The sequence below is a fragment of the Drosophila montana genome, unplaced genomic scaffold (assembly GCF_035044405.1).
Source record: "Drosophila montana isolate Dmon_TW-CO22-7 unplaced genomic scaffold, ASM3504440v1 contig_1455_1, whole genome shotgun sequence".
Lineage (NCBI taxonomy): Eukaryota > Metazoa > Arthropoda > Insecta > Diptera > Drosophilidae > Drosophila > Drosophila montana.
The window spans coordinates 1,331,930-1,348,813 of NW_026996406.1; the positions used below are offsets into that span (position 1 = coordinate 1,331,930).

At 39.7% G+C, this 16,884-nt stretch overlaps 2 protein-coding genes across 7 annotated transcripts in view; one reads left to right on the forward strand and one right to left on the reverse strand.

Annotated features, from left to right (window-relative positions):
• LOC135430718 (larval cuticle protein 65Ag1-like) overlaps positions 1–16,884 on the reverse strand; it is a 39,219-nt gene that overhangs the window by 12,750 nt on the left and 9,585 nt on the right. The gene's annotated exons all lie outside the window — the stretch shown is intronic.
• The window catches only part of Rdl (Resistant to dieldrin), a 38,617-nt gene continuing 37,000 nt past the window's right edge, over positions 15,268–16,884 (forward strand). For 4 of the 6 annotated variants that reach the window (XM_064685481.1, XM_064685469.1, XM_064685473.1 and 1 more), the window contains exon 1: positions 15,268–16,776. In XM_064685481.1, coding sequence (XP_064541551.1) covers positions 16,637–16,776 — 140 coding nt within the window. In that variant the 5' untranslated portion in view covers positions 15,268–16,636. The remainder of the gene's footprint in view (positions 16,777–16,884) is intronic. The other 2 variants (XM_064685484.1, XM_064685461.1) reach the window with 2 other exon arrangements.

The window sequence follows — 16,884 nt, forward strand, 5'->3', positions numbered from 1 at the left end:
TTAGGTTAAGCTTAAGCACGATGAGCATGAAATGAAGGGTTTGAATTCTCGTAAGGACAAAGTAAATTATATCCTCTCTTTGTGAGAGTTAAGTGTGTTTGTAAGGAAAATAATAAACTATCCAAACCAAATTAGAAGCTTGAAAGTAAACCCCGAGCTCACTTGGATTTCTGCTCTGCTGTAAACAAAAGTATTTAATATTTTAAAGGTTTTATAAGAATTAACATATTATATATATAAAGAATATATTAATTTTAATTTCTAAATTTTCAACAATTTTTTTTTCAATTATCGAAATATTCCTTTTTTATAGTCACAAATTTTCCAAAAGAACTTTGCTTAGATTGCTGCCAGCACTTGATGGATTATCAGCAGGGAATTTGGTTTATTTCAAAGTTCAAAGGTTTTTGATTCTGTCAAACGCCGCCCCCCCCCCCCCCCCCCTTCCCTTACTGCCCCACACTCTCCCCCCTTCCAGCTAATCAGAACAATTAAGTTAGCCAAATGATTGGGCAAAATGTGAATGCATTTCGTGTTTGGCTCGGACCGCAACATTTTTGTTGCGCACGTTATACAAAAGTCGAGAAGGCGACGTCGCGATACGCTTTGACAAAAAAATCCATTATGCTAATTTGCAGAAGGTTCTTGTATTTGTTCTTGTTGTTGTTGCTGTTGCTGTTGCTTTTGTTGTTGCTGCTGTTGTTGTTATTGTTATTATTGTTGGTTTTCTTGTGGCGCAGCAGCTTCAAAGGCGCTGAGCACACAAAAGCAAAGTCTTGTGCTGTGTCTGATGCTTACAGACATATACACAAACACACACACACACACACACATGTGTGTATATGTATTTAATGTAACCGTAAGACAGCGCACAACAACAACAACAAAATGCAAGAAAAGGTCACGCACTCAAAGCTAAGCAGCATATAAAATATAATACACACATGCGCGCACACACATGCACACGACAATGAGCATACGCGACTAGCAGATACCTCATAAGCAGACCAAGATTTTCCATATTTTTGCTTTTGAATATATGAAATGAGTCTATAGATGTAATGTATTTCGTATGCCGTGGTCAGTTTCTTTGGCAAGGTGAGAACAGGTGAGGCTACGACTAATTAAATGCAGCGTAAGGCCTGCATATACCAAGCCAGCATTTGTATACAAATGTACACCCTACATAGTCTTCGTTGATATAAAAGTTTTGTTTAGGGCATTAGGTAATTCTCTTTGAGTTTTCCTTGTCTTCCTGACTCAACTGTCATCAATGCACAGCCTAAATAGAAAGAGATACGAAGCTAAAATTTTCTACTGAAACTTGATCTCCAATTGAGAGAAGAAAATAGTCAGAGATTGCTAGTAAAATATGACGTAATGAGCCTATGCTAACAAACGAGAGATCGCTGGTTCAAATAGTCAAATAGAAAATACAAATTTTTGTGAATGTCATAAAATATATTCAAAAAAATGTATATATTTGTATATATTTGTATACATATTTCTAAATGTTAAATAATATTTTCAATTATGAGTGTACATAAAATATTTGTAAAAATATTTAAAACAATCTGAAACAGCTTAATTTGGTCTAAGTAGAGGTTGATCTTAATTTTATCCTTTATTTCTTGCTTTTCTAGATAGAAAGTAAATATTTGTTTAGCTGGCTCGAGGTCTAGCTAAACAAATATTTATAAAATAGAAAGCTAGCCAAAACCAACATTAAATAGAAAATATTTGTATTTAAATCATAAACCAATTAAATGTTGACAAACCCATTTTGGAAATATGCCTACAATTTTTAAGCCAAATAAAATCTTAAGAAATATTTAATTTTGTATTAGTAAAGATTATCCTGAAATCTTACGCTTATGCTTGTTTTTTCTCAAACAACTATTTGAAGCTCAGAACTAATTCTGCTCACACAATCCAATAAGAGACAGAAAAGTATGGAGTAAGCGCAGGTATTCGCTCTAGGGAGCATTCACTGTATACCTCAAGCAGTTAGTTAATATTTATGAGTATAGGGTATCAAAATGATAAAATTTGGCAAATACAACAAATCAAGTGCGCAGCGCAACAACAAGTGGACCAAGCGGCCAACGCAATGCCGCCCCCTCCCCTCTCCAACCTCCCTTCCCCTTCCCACACCCCTCAGCAATCCAATCCCCCTCAACCAACAATTTTCTTGCCAGCGAATAAAACGCACAACTCACGCATTGCTCGAGCCTTAGATTAATCGCACAACATACGCAATTGTGGATGCCAGCGCGGGGTTTAGGTCGGAAATGGGCGGGGGGCGGGGGCGTGGCAGTTTGGGGTTGTTGCTGACAACAAAATATTTGGTTGCAACAAAAATTAAGTTGAGTGCGTGGCGTTGGAAAATTGTTTGGTCGTATAAGGTGTAAGAAATATGAACACACACAGGCACACACACACACACACACACACACACACACACGCGCACAAGACGCAAATCTACAATGCAAACACGGCGCGCAAGTTGTGCGGCAGGCGGCCTGGCAGCACACACACACACACACACAGAGTGAGAGAGAGAGGAAGAGAGAGGGGGAGAGTGAGAGAGCGAGACAGACTGTGCTGAGAGACTTTCTTATACAGAGAGCAGAAGAGAGAGAGAGAGAGAGAGAGAGAGAGCAGCATCCAAGCAGCTAACAAACTCTCAGATTTACGGAAAATGCCCGGGCAAACGCTTGCGCGCTGCAGCGTCCACAAATGTTGTTGTTGTTGCTGCTTTTGTTGTTGTTGTTGTTGTTGTTGCTGTTGTTGTTGCTGTTGCTGCTGCTGCTGCTGCTCAAACAATAATAAGTGTTGCCATTCTGGGGCTACCGCTTTACCTGGGTCTGCCGCTGCGCCTTCATGTGTCCAAAAATTTCATGCAGCCCCAGCCAAAATTATGTATACGCCCCGTACAAGCGCACACACACACACACTCCCGCACACACACACACACATATAGAGCGCGTCCAGGCCTTGCCCAGCCGACTGAAAAACTTATTTTCGGTGACAGGCTCTGGCCAATTTGCGCGCTTACGGCACAAATGCCGCCTACCAGCAGCCGCTCCCAGTCGCAGCGGAGACAGCGACCGCGCCTACAGCCGCCCCCCAAAAATGTCACAAAATACGCTGGAGGGCTTATCTCGAGGGGGGGGGGAGTTAGGTGCAGCAGCGTTTGTCGCCGTGCTTTAAAAATTCAAAATGGCAGCAAAGCAGAAACTAGCGAAAAGTTCAACGATAAACAGGCGCCATTTACGGAGAGGTGTCCGCTCCGTGTGAGCTTGTGTGTGTGTGTGTGTGTGTGTGTGTGTGTGTGTGTGCTTGGAGCCACACTAATAATTTAGTAACAGGCAAAAGGCAAAAAGGAACATTGCCAGCGCGCAAAGCAAACACAACAGCAACAACAAGTTAAAACGCTGCAATCGGTTGCAATCGACGACGCAATACTCTGTGCAGCGGGGAGAAAAGCTATGTTGAGCAAGCCGAATATTTAATGCCCTCATTATATTGAGAAGCAAACGAGAAAGTTGGGATATCTTCGACAGAAGATTTTAAACCCTTAGAGCTAATGGCCGCCTAGCCAGATTTAACTAGTTTGTTGACAGATTTAGTTGATTTTCCTTGACAAAAAAACACGTGTTATAAACACAAACCTACTTCTCGACCGATCGTTTCTATGACAGCTATATGATATAGTTCTCTGATCCGACATATGTACTGCCTGCGACAGAAAGACAGACCCATATAGTTACAAGAGAATAGCTTTCAAACTGAGAGACTACTTCGCAAAGAAAGAGACGGAAGGACAGACGGAGATGGCTTTATAAACTCGACTGTTGATGCTGATCGAGAATATATATGCTTTATGGGGTCGCAGATGTCTCGCTTCATACGTTACACATATCAGGAAAAACATCATAAGCTTGCCTACATTTTAAGCTTCAGCTACTTTGGCTGCACTTTGAAAGCCTTTTTACCTGATGTGTGTACTATTTCTCGCAAAGTGTACAATCTAAAGAACAAGCACTCAAATGTGCATTGAATAAAACGAATATACCCCTTTGAACACTCGCTGAACAGCGTATGAATACGCTGGCAAACGAGAAGCAGCATGCGAAAAGTGAAAGAAACATTTGCACTTCCTGCTCCTTTCTATGGCTCCCTGCGCTACTCCAAATCCCCCCTACCTCACCACAACTCCCAGCCCGACTCCCCCCCCGCACTCCTCCCCCAGCTGCTTGTCGTATTGTTGCTGTGTTTATGTCTCGCATTGAAATTGCTCGCTGAGCGGGTCAGTGATGGCAGCGCCAAAAGGAAAATGTGTCAACCGAAATAAATGATTTTCTTTTTGCTGCTTCATTTTCCTCGATGTTTTTTTTCCTCCTTTTTTTCTCTCGCCTTTTTATGTTCGCTTCATTGCAAATGTTGTTGTCGCCTATATTTTAGCTTTCCTTTTTGCTCGTTTTATTTTTTTATTTCTTTTACTGTCGTTGCACATGCACATTTGTCCAGTGCTCGGCCATGTCTGTGCCACGCCCACCCATCAGACAACTGCTGGCAATGGCTGTTGCTGATGCTCTTGATGGTTGCTGCGATGCAATCCGAAGCGATGCCATGCGATGCGATGCGCTGCGCTGCGGGGGGCATTGGCACATTAAAAGATGGCACAACACACGCTGGCTATGTAGGTGGGCCCAGACACGCCTACCTAACGCCTACATATCATGCTAGAAGACGTACACACACATACGGCAGAGACACATTATGCTGCCTATGCGACAGGCACAGTGGGGCATTGTGAGGCTGGATGCGATAATTTAAATGTGGAGACATTAAAACTTCTTTTTAATTACTCCTCATTTTATTGAACAACTCTTGAAATTATGGGAAGGCTTAAGGTGAATGCCAATGAGACGATGAAACTCTGAATAAAAGACGGCTACGTAGAAAGTAATTGAAAAGCTAGCTTAAGTATATCTTTGTAGAGCTTTGGCTCTAGGGAGCTCCCTGATTGGCATGGAGGGGGCTCGATCCCGCAACTTAGCAGGTTTGATCATTTAACTAACTGCTCAAGTAAGATTTTTGATAATTTTCCTAATTTTCACACTTTTGCAGATCGAAATTTTCATAGCCTCGTCTTTGTGCTCACTTTTAACCAAATAAGGCAGTTTTAATCACAATTTTAGCTTCGTAGCTCTGATAGTTTGGTCTGTCCCTTGGTATTTCACATATACATGTAGAAATCGATTTAGTGGAGCAATTAATTGCACGTTCTCTTCCATTAATTAAATATATGGCTACATTGGCTTTCATTCACTTGTTAAACTTGGATAATTATTTATACAATGATGCGTTTCCGTCCTTGTAGTCAACAAGATCGCGTCAGCAGCTCGAACTCAACTCAACGAACCTGTTATCGTATGCTCCTGTTAACATCCCTTCTGTTACTTAACAGACGTCTAACATTTATCTCTTGCTGACAGAGTTGCCAGCTCTACATACATTGGTAGACCAAGTTACATTATGTTTTCTAGGTTGTATTGAAAAGTAAATATTTTGTATTTACGGGGGTTCAATCTTCAAACTTTATATTCAGTGCGCCGACGCTAAGTCCAGCTGAAATTTTGGGAAATATAACAAATTAAATTGGGTAATATAAACCTTTAAAATTGCTGCTGCATTTGAACCAGCGACCTGCCTTTCTTTAGTCCGACGATCAGACGCCTAAAACATGCATGCTTATTTATAATTACTGAATATTTTCTTTAATTAATACATTTGTATTACACTTACTTAATAAATTGTAAATTTAAATTTACAATAAATGAAAGTTCGTATGGATTATTGTATATTTGTTAGCCACTGTTAATGGCTGCCTGGCAGAAGTCTCCGAGCGCAGCTTCTTGCTCCCGCTGTTCAAAAAAGGAATATATATTTATAAATGGGTGTGTGTGTGTGTGGGGCAAGGCAATTCCTTTGCTGCTCCATTGCGGCTGTTGTTGCTTCTGTTGTTGTTGTTTTTGTGTCGCTTTTGTTTCGAGTGTTGTTGTCGTTGTCATCATTGCCCTGGCTGCCCCCAGTCCTGGGCATTGGCATTGTGTTGGTGCAGGCCACGATTGTAACTGCGAGCGCCCCAAGCATAGAAAAGTTTTTTATGAATTTGCAGTCGCCCCACCCGAAACAACAGCAGCCCCGCCCAATACAGAACCCAACCGTCCCTCGTCAGCCTGACAGTCCAACCATGTGGAATAATCTGGCGCAGCGGCGACAGCGGCCAGAGCCACAGAACAGGGTTAAATAAGCTGTTAATTATGTGTTTAAAATTTCTGACATGACGCAGTGCAAATTATTTATTTACATTTTATTTTTAGCGTACAAATTTGTGCTTGTCATTTATGAATATGCGACATTGCGCAATTTAGATTTCAGATTCGAGCTGAGTTTCCCAACATCTACCCAAACGCCGCGTATACGCAATATGCAGCATACGCCACGTGTGCTCCGGGCCCAGGCAAAGGTGTTTGTATTTGTCATTTTTTGCTCTGGGTCTTTCCTTTTTCTTCTTGTTTTCGTAAGTAAAAAATTGGCCCACATAGTATGTGGTTGTGCGTGTGTGCCATTTGTCTGCTGAAAATTGCACACAATTACATTTCCATGTGGTTGGGAAACCTATTTGTTTTTTTAAAGCTCAGCATTTTTGGGGAACAAACGAAATGGGTGAAAAAGTTGTGAACAAGACAAAACCTAACGAAATTTTAATTGCATTTAACACAAAAAGCAGCCAGAATGTGTAGAATATGAATTAAAAATTTTAAGTTAAAACAAAAAGAAAAAGCCAAACCTCGGGCGAATCTGATGAGATTTGGCCGAGTTATGGGGTTGGGAAATTTCGACCTATGTCTATATCGGGTATCCTTTCCACATGAATTTCGACCAAAAATACTGTTGTCAGATTTAGATGCCAAATTGATCTAGAGGCCAAACCATGAACAAAAAGCCAAACCTCGGGAAAATCTGATGAGATTTGGCCGAGTTATGGGGGTGGGAAATTTCGACCTATGTCTATATAGGATATGTGAGGGTATCCTTTCCACATGATTTTCGACCAAAAATATTGTTCTCAGATTTAGATGCCAAATTGATCTAGAGGCCAAACTATGAACAAAGAGCCAAGCCTCGGGAAAATCTGATGAGATTTGGCCGAGTTATGGGGTTGGGAAATTTCGACCTATTTCTATATCGGATATATGAGGGTATCCTTTCCACATGAATTTCGACCAAAAATATTGTTGTCAGATTTAGATGCCAAATTGATCTAGAGGCCAAACCATGAACAAAAAGCCAAACCTCGGGAAAATCTGATGAGATTTGGCCGAGTTATGGGGGTGGGAAATTTCGACCTATGTCTATATAGGATATGTGAGGGTATCCTTTCCACATGAATTTCGACCAACAATGTTGTTGTCAGATTTAGATGCAAAATTTATCTAGAGGCCAAACCATGAACAAAAAGCCAAACCTCGGGCGAATCTGATGAGATTTGGCCGAGTTATGGGGTTGGGAAATTTCGACCTATGTCTATATAGGATATGTGAGGGTATCCTTTCCACATGAATTTCGACCAACAATGTTGTTGTCAGATTTAGATGCAAAATTGATCTAGAGGCCAAACCATGAACAAAAAGCCACCCCTCGGGCGAATCTGATGAGATTTGGCCGAGTTATGGGGGATGGGAAATTTCGACCTCTGTCTATATAGGATATTTGAGGGGCCATTTATACATGAATTTTGACCAAGAATAATGTAATTGGAGCAAAGGGAAAGGAAAAATTAGAGAAGTATTGGAATTGGAAAACTTTTAAATAAATTTCTAAGGGTATCTACGCTTTTTCACATCCGAGACATCTCTACTTTCTTTTTCCTGATTTCTTAACAATTCTTTTTAACTGTCATTCATATCTGTCACCGTCACCGTCACCGTCACTGGCACAGTCACAATCACAGTCACAGTCACAATCACAAAGTCGCAATCACAAATCACTTGCGCATTTGTTTTGTTTGCTTTCCGGGCGCTAAGATTTCCGCTTAAATAATTCAAAATTTGTCGAAATGACAAATTACCCAACGCTTGCTGCCTGCATGTGTTTCATTAATTTGACTCTGTCGCACACACACACATCAAACACACTCACGCACACACACACACAAACACACACTCACACACATGCATACATATATATGCACACACGTGCGAGGCGTAAAAGCTCTGGTATTTCATTTTCATAAATTTGGGCAGCCACAGCAACAAATGACAACGGCAAACTCAATCAATTTGCGCGCCTGTATGTGACTGTGAGAGTGTGTGTGCGTGTGTGCCTGTGTGTGTGCCTGTGTGTGCATGTGAATGAGTGCGTATACGTGATTCGGTTTGGCGTATTTGGGCTTGGCCCGCAAAATTTATGCTTATTAAAAAATCAGCAGTGCGCATTGAAAAGTCAACTCGGTTGACACCGCCAGCATGAAATCCTCCGCAATCTCTGGCCTGTCATTTTCGACCCTTAACTGACCGCATAAATTGACATTTTGACTATGATTGAATTTCTATATTATTGAGATGATTTTGATGCCCATTGGATTTATGAGAAAACATACAACAAAATACAACAAAAAACCAAAACTCTTAATTTGATATATAAATTACCTAGCTGGTATTTTCCAGCCTGACCCAGTTCAAGTTCCTTGCCTCATGTTATATACATTATTTTCCAATTGTTTTTCTCTCGTCAAACTCTTCTTTAAAATTTATATCTATCATATATATTCGAAGTCTTGGAATCTGCGAAACACGGCTCACATGCATTTTTCATAAAGATTCTTAGAAATCAATTAAACATTAAAAAGAAACAACATTTGATTTAAATGCGAAAAACTCCAAAAATAACAATTACTTCGTAAACTAACAATGCTGTAATCTGGAAATTTAAAATATATTTATTCTCCCAAATCAAACGGCAAGTGGGCTTGTCTTCGTTTTCTCATTCTCGATTTTCTCTATGTCGATTTGGTTGGTTGCATGGATAATTTTTTAAGCATGACTCGAAGATTATAAAAGTTAGATACACCAAACTTGGTTTGTAGGTTCTCGTATAGCATGCACAGATTAAAAATGTTTCTCTTTTTTTTTGGAAACCCTTCCCTTTTTCTTCCAAGGTTGGAACTGAAGCTGTCTACGGTAGAGCCTTGCTCTTTGGTATATATACTCCGTTGTATGCCATACTTAAGCTCTGAAAATTCCATAAAGATCGGACTATAAACAGCTTAGTTCATCAAGATTGCATTTCTCCTACCAAGTGTTGGTCTAAGGGAAGAAGAAGCAGAGCCGCGCAGCTTGCAGCGTGCGTTCGTTTGTATACATATATGCCAGGGTATCTACTAGTCGGGCCCTCTAACTTGATGCTTTTAGTATTAAGACAATATTTAGTAATCGAGAATGCAAATGAAATTTGCAATTTGATATTTAAAGAGCATTTGTATGGCATAAATGATTGGAAAAGCGCCTTTAGACGGGCTGTCAACAGCTTGGCACACATACAAAATGCGTGTTGGTTCAATTTATATATATATATATATATATATATCAAGCATACGACAAGTGTGCCAGTGCTGGTAAATGAACTACATGTGAAGACAGCAAATGGCAAACAAGAGCAACTGCCTGAGTAAAAACTACTCTAGCAGCAGCAACAACTACAACAACAACTGCAACTAACACAACAACAACAACAACTACTACTACAACAACAACAACAACAACTACAACAAATATGACAGCTACATCTACTAATACAGAGCTTTAGCCGGCGGCCGCTGCTGCTGCAGTCGCTGTGTTGCTTGTTTCCTGACGATTTAGCTGATTTATGTTGATTTGTGAGCGAGAAGTGCCAGAGTTTCCAGCAGCAGCAGCAGCTGCGGGAGGAGCAGCGGGGGGAGGGGCTGCGCGAGGGGCCCAAAACGTTTGCTGCGACGCCAGCGCTGGCAGCGACGCGGGCAGCGAAACAGTAGCGTGCGCTTAAAGCCAACAATAACAAGGACTTATAGAAGCTACAGCTACGGCTACATACACCCAACCAACCCCCTCCACCCCCCCCCCTCAACTCACCTACCCCCCGCCCTTTGCACAAACACTGAGAGCTGAAGCGTGCAACTTTCGGCCCGGTTCGACTTCGTCTCAACGTTCGGCTTTCGGCGTTCGGCCTTCGGCTGGCGCTTCGTGTTGGACTCTCGCCAGTCGCGCCCAGAATTTTGTGCAGCTTCGTGTTTTACAACACTGGGCCAGTGGTTCGTTCTGGCTGCTTTTCTGCTGAGCGCCTCGACGTCGGCGTCCAAGTCCCGAGTCCGTGTCCGTGTCGAGTTGAGTTCAGACGTTTGTCCTCGTCAACGCTGTGTGCAAAAATAGTTCAAAGCGAGCCATAGATACATTTTCCCAACACACACACACACCGATTTCTGGTAATAATATAGTAAAAAAAAAAAATTATGCAAAATTAAACAACAACCAATTCGACGGTGCCTAAAATTATTAAAAAATTATATAAAAAAAATATGAAAAAAAAACAATTGTGCTTCAATCTGGCGTTGGGCGAAAAAAGAGGCGTAGCTGCAAAAATCGAAGCCAACTTTATGCATATTTCTTGGTGTAGAGAGCGCGTCGTGTGCGTGGCTCTGTGTGTGTGTGTGTGTGTGAGTGTGTGTAACGGCAAATACGTGTTTAGAAAATATATATATATATATTATATATGCATATACTATATATAGTACAAATTCTTTATCAAAAAATAAGTTGCGCATTTTTTGCGAAACAGCACAAATTTAAACAAATAATAGCAGCTGAATCATTTGCTCCGACACACACACACACGTACACACATGATTTTGGCCGTGTTTGCTTGACACACACACACACACACGCTAACACACACAAAGGCAGCACAACAAAAAAGCAAACCCTAAATAAATACTCAAAAGTGAAGGCAAAAAGGAGTCTGCTGCAACGCGCGTGTGTGTGCGCGAGTGTGTGTTTGTCTGTGTGTGTGCTTGAGTGAGTGTGTCTGTGTGTGTGAGTGTGTGTGTATATAAACGTTTGTTTGCCTGTGGTTGGGCACTCTGCATAAGTTAGGAGCATCGCACCGCGACGTCAAAATCGTCGACGGCGTCTTCGTGCGCGTCTCCAACGCTCGTTTTGGCAGCCGCCTTGCGGCACCCCTCGCCCATCCACCCCTTACCACCCCCCCACCCACTTTCGTTGCGCCCTTCCTTTGCTAACTTGGCTTTGTTTTATTTTGAAGCAAATTGTTGGGTTGTTCGCTCGTTGATTAGCCTGATGAGGCAGCCGGCCCGCATATGCTTTTAATTGCCAAAAACGCGCAGACCCACATATCAAGGCACACACACACACACACATGCACACACACTTGCACACATACAGCTGGTTTACTGCTGCATATCTGTAGATAAACGAGGCATAAGCACAGTCGCTCATGATAATGATACTGGCCCCAAAGCTTAAGGGCTTAAAGTCTTAGCCAGCACCTCAACGCTGACAGCTGGGCGTAAGGAATATTTAAAGGCCTTTTTGAAAGCTGGCCAAAAATTGTTGGTATATTGCAAGTAATTTCGGTGCTGCCATTAAAAACTTTGCCAAAAAATACTGTGAGTTGTCTATAAAATCTGATTAAGTAATTTGCAAGTTGGTGACCATTAAATATGCAAAGACTGGGCCAAAAGTAAGGCGTACGCCTGCATATTAAACAAGTAAATCGGAAGTGCTCGACTAGGAGATACCCTAAAATCAATCTGGTTTACTTCTATTCATAGACAACAAGACACAGGGCCTTAATATTTCATACCAAAATGTTTTCATATCAACGCCCAAGACTATATGCATTATATAAATCGTGGAGACTTGAGTGAGGCAATCAAAATGTGATATATGATAGATTTATGTTTACTATACACACTATAAACACTACACATCCTATACATCCTATACATACTATACATACTATACATACTATACATACTATACATACTATACATACTATACATACTATACATACTATACATACTATACATACTATACATACTATACATACTATACATACTATACATACTATACATACTATACATACTATACATACTATACATACTATACATACTATACATACTATACATACTATACATACTATACATACTATACATACTATACATACTATACATACTATACATACTATACATACTATTCATACCATACATACTATTCATACCATATATATTATACATAATTGACATTCTATACATACTATACACAGCATACATGCTTACGAAGTTGCAAGACTTTCGCAACATATAGCTATATCGAACTGTACTCAAAATTTCAAGTCTCTAGCATTTAAAGTTCTCAAGATGGTCAGACTCATGCAGACGGACAGACAGACAGACTCTTCTTTTGATGCTGATCAAGCAAGCATATGCCTTATAGGCTCAGAGATGCCTCCTTCTGTGTTCTTCTCCTTCTACCTACATTTTCACAAAGCTTTTCTGCCGTTAATAACCTTTTTTAATGGGTTTGGGGTATAAGAACATTCCGTTTTGTAGCTCATCAAATATGTAAAACTCATTAATAACTCGCAGACAAAGGCCCGGCTGTGTACGCAGTTTTAGCTGCAGCTTAAATACGTCTATATATAAATACAACAACTGATATTCATATCAAACTTAATTAATATACCAGAAAACTCTTCAGCCAGACTCTGTACAGTGCATTGTGTATGTTTACATACATGTGCATGTGCTTATGTAATTTATTTGGCAAAGGCAAAGGCTTAGCTCGTATGCTTTTTAACAAGTTGAACAACAGCAACAGCCATGGCAACAATGCACACACATACACACGCTCATACAACAAGAACAACAACAAAAACAACAACATTTTAGCGGCTGGCACCAAATTTAAATCCTTTGCCACCAAATGCAATCAAAGCAACGAGGCAAAATTTTGAAAGCAAAAGCCACACACACACACATACGTAATACACATACACACACAAAACCAATTAACGAGATATGTGTAGGGGAATTTTGCAAAAACATAAAAAGCATATTACAATGCGGGGGCGAAAGGACGCGGCGCCGGAAGGAGCCAAAGCGGCATACAAATCAAATGCGCTTAGAAAAAAACAAATAAAAGCTAAAATTACAAAAAAAAAAAAAATAACACACACACAACAATACAAAAGCAAAAGGCCTAAAACACACACACGCACACACACACACACACACACAGAGCTAGCAGCTAGTGGCAGGAGCCAAGTAGCAAGCGTTTATGCTAAACAGAGTGTAACTGCCGGGGTTGCCACAGTTTGCCAGTGACATTTTCTGCAAAAGCCAAGTCCAAAAGGGAACAAAAACATGGCCCAAAGCGCACAGCACGGCCAAAGCGACAGACAGAAGCAAAGAGAGAGAGAGCGAGCGAGGCGGAACGAGCCCGAGCAGGCGAGGCGAGGCGGAGGTGAGCGCGCCTTTGCAGCCATAGCATACTTACAGGCGCTGCGCTCTCTCACTCTCACTCACTCTCTCTGTCGCACACAGGCTCAGGCTATTTTTGGCTCCATTGCGCTCTCTCTCGCTGCTCGCGCTACGCTCTCGCGTCCACAGCCTGGCGCTGAACAACTGTCAACGGTTCTGGTCCCGTTTGCCAACACGGCCAAACGGCTTTCAAACGCGCAGCTGAGAAAATGTAACGGACGCAAGCAGCAGGGCAGAAAAAAAAATAGAAATAAAAATAAAAAAAAATAAAATATATCTAAGGAAGACGAAAGCTGAAGAAGAAGAAGCAGAAGTGGCAAAAAACCAAACAAAATTACAAGTATACAAAAGAGCCTGCTCATAACTCTGTGTGTGTATGTGTATGTGTGCATGCGTGTGTGTGTGTGTGTGTGCATGCGTGTGTTTATGTGTGTCAGTGTGCCTGCGTGCCTGTGTGTGAGTGCGTGCTTATGTGTGTCAGTAGACTTTTACGCATATGCATAGATTTACTTCGAAACTTTCGAAGCTGAACAAATTTGGATTCAAGCCAGCTGCGCTTCAATCAAGCCGTTATTTTTATATATATATTTAAAAATTATAAACTTGAAACAACTAAAAGTCAAGACTTTCGAACGAAGTGAATTAAAATACAAAATTAGACAACATAATTCGGAATATCAAATAAAATTAACAAACAATATTTGAAGCCCTCAAACTGCTGACAAATTTATATATGAAAAAGGCTTAATTGGAATACAAGAAAAATTTTGGAATATATAAAAACTATTTAAATTAGAACTATAATAAAAATTAAAACATAAATAAATAAAAGACATATAAATATAAAATATCAAATAAAGTATCTTAACAAAATAATAAATAAATTACTTATCATTAAATAAATAAATATTTCAAAATAACGATAAAGTAATGAAATTACATAAAAAACCTAAATTGGATAATAAATATACATACATAAATTAAAATAATTAAATAATATAAAAAGGCAATAACACAAATATTTTGATTGGAGCTAATATCCAAAAATTAGATCTAAATAAAAAATTTATAAATAAATAAAAACTTTGTTCAAAAGAAATAAATCAGTAATCAAATTAAGATAAAATAAATAAATATATAAATAAAATAAACTAAATAATATATAAAACAAATAATACGTGAAACAAATGTTTTAATTAATGCAGAAAAATATTAAACTTTTATAAATGAAACATAAATAAAACTATAAGTTAAATAGTAAAAGTCATTTTTAAAAAGAATTCAAATAAACGAGAAAGTAATCAATAAAATATATAGAACTATAATATACTCATATGTTGATAAAATTAAGTAATATTACATAAAACATAGTTTTTGGAGTTTTGTGACCTATATCATAAAGCACATTTAAAATAGAACATAAATAAAAAAAAAAGTTGACATATTAAAAACACACAAAACAAACAATAAGAAAATACAAAGTGTATTATACAAATTATATAATTAACGAGCGAATATAAATTTTCAAATTTAACCAATGTGTGCTTTTAATAAATAGTTACAAAATATCACAAAACTAACTATTGAACAAAATAAATTAAAATAACAGAAAAATGTTTCAATATTAATTCTACAAATTTTCAGTGTTTTTGAAATAATAGAAACTAAGAAAAAAGTAAAAATACAAACAAAAAAGAACACTCAAAATTATTGGAACCAAAAATCGTAGTAACAATGTCAAAAGTTAAAGCCAAAGGCAAAACAAACAGACGAACAATTCCCAAACCAAACACATAAAATGAGACAAGTCGCCTGCAACAACAACAACAACAACAGCAAGAGCAAAAACAACAACAGCAACAAGAGGCGCTGGTTACAGGTCGAGGACAATAAAGGCGCCGTGGTACAATAACAATAAGCAGGACATTAAACAGGCAATGGAATGGAGCGTCTATTTGGATGACGAACTGAAGGACCGTAAGCGAAAGATAAAGATGAGCAGCATACCGAAAAGAGCCTAGGCACATACGCAGCACATAAAATGTGCACACTGAACAAACGTAGAAGGCTCAACGACCAGAGAGAAAAGTAATTAAAAGAATATAAAAAGCAGACACAGGCTGAAAAAAAAAAAAAGGCAAACAGAAAGTTAACGGATGAGCGCAGCAAAACGGAGGTGGGCTAACAACAACTTTGGAGCAGCAACTGGCAATTGATGTGGCCGAGGACAACAGCGCGCAGCAGAGCAACAACCGACACGAGAGCAACAGCAGCCGTTGTGAGGCAGCAGGAACAACAGGAGCAGCAGGAGGCAGCAGTTGGAACAGGAACAGGAACAGTGGCTCATGCCAGTCTGCCCATACCGAGTGCCATTGAACTTGAATCTATATCGGATTCGGTGCTGTTGTGTCAGCTTCTGATGCTACTCGTGCTGGCATTGTTCTGGTTGAGCTACGCCTGGCCGCGCAGTCAAACGATCTCGCACTGGCAGCGCATGCATTGAGACACAACAAGCAGACAATTTGCAAAGGAAAACACATACAGACACAAACACACACACCCACACACAGACACACACACACTCACACGCATGCACTGATGTACTGACTGAATGCCTCGCTGCCTAAAACAACCAACTAACTCACTGACTGAGAGACTAGAGCGCCAGAAGAAAGACAAGAAGTTAAGGGAGAAGCTAGCTAGAGCAGAAGACTCAACTCAACTGTACCAGAGGAAGCAGAAGAAGCTTTACTTAACTAATTACTGCAACTGTAACTAAAACATCAACTAAAACTTACTTTATAAACAAACAACAACCAAACAAAATAAATAATACAAAAAACCTTTTTAATGCCACGCAACTAACTAAAGCAAAAAACAACAACAACATAAAGATTTTTAACTAAGCAATAATTCGCACCCACGACTACCAATTACAACCTTCCAAACTTTGTGACTTTGCCACCACGCACCACAACAACAACAACAACAACAACAGCAACAACAAAAGCAACAACAACTTGCACCACCATGAGTGTTTCAGCAATGGATAAATTAACAATACTGACGCCCCGCACCCGCACACCCCTGCTAACAATTTGGCTGGCCATAAACATGGCGCTAATCGTACAGGAGACGGGCCCCAAACGGAGCACCACAGTGCAATCTGCGTAAGTTTTGATTGAGCTAATTGATTGATTGCTTACTTTATATTTAGCTGTCGCACGAAAGATAGATTACGCTTGCAATCAGGTTCAAACCAGCATTGAACTGATTCC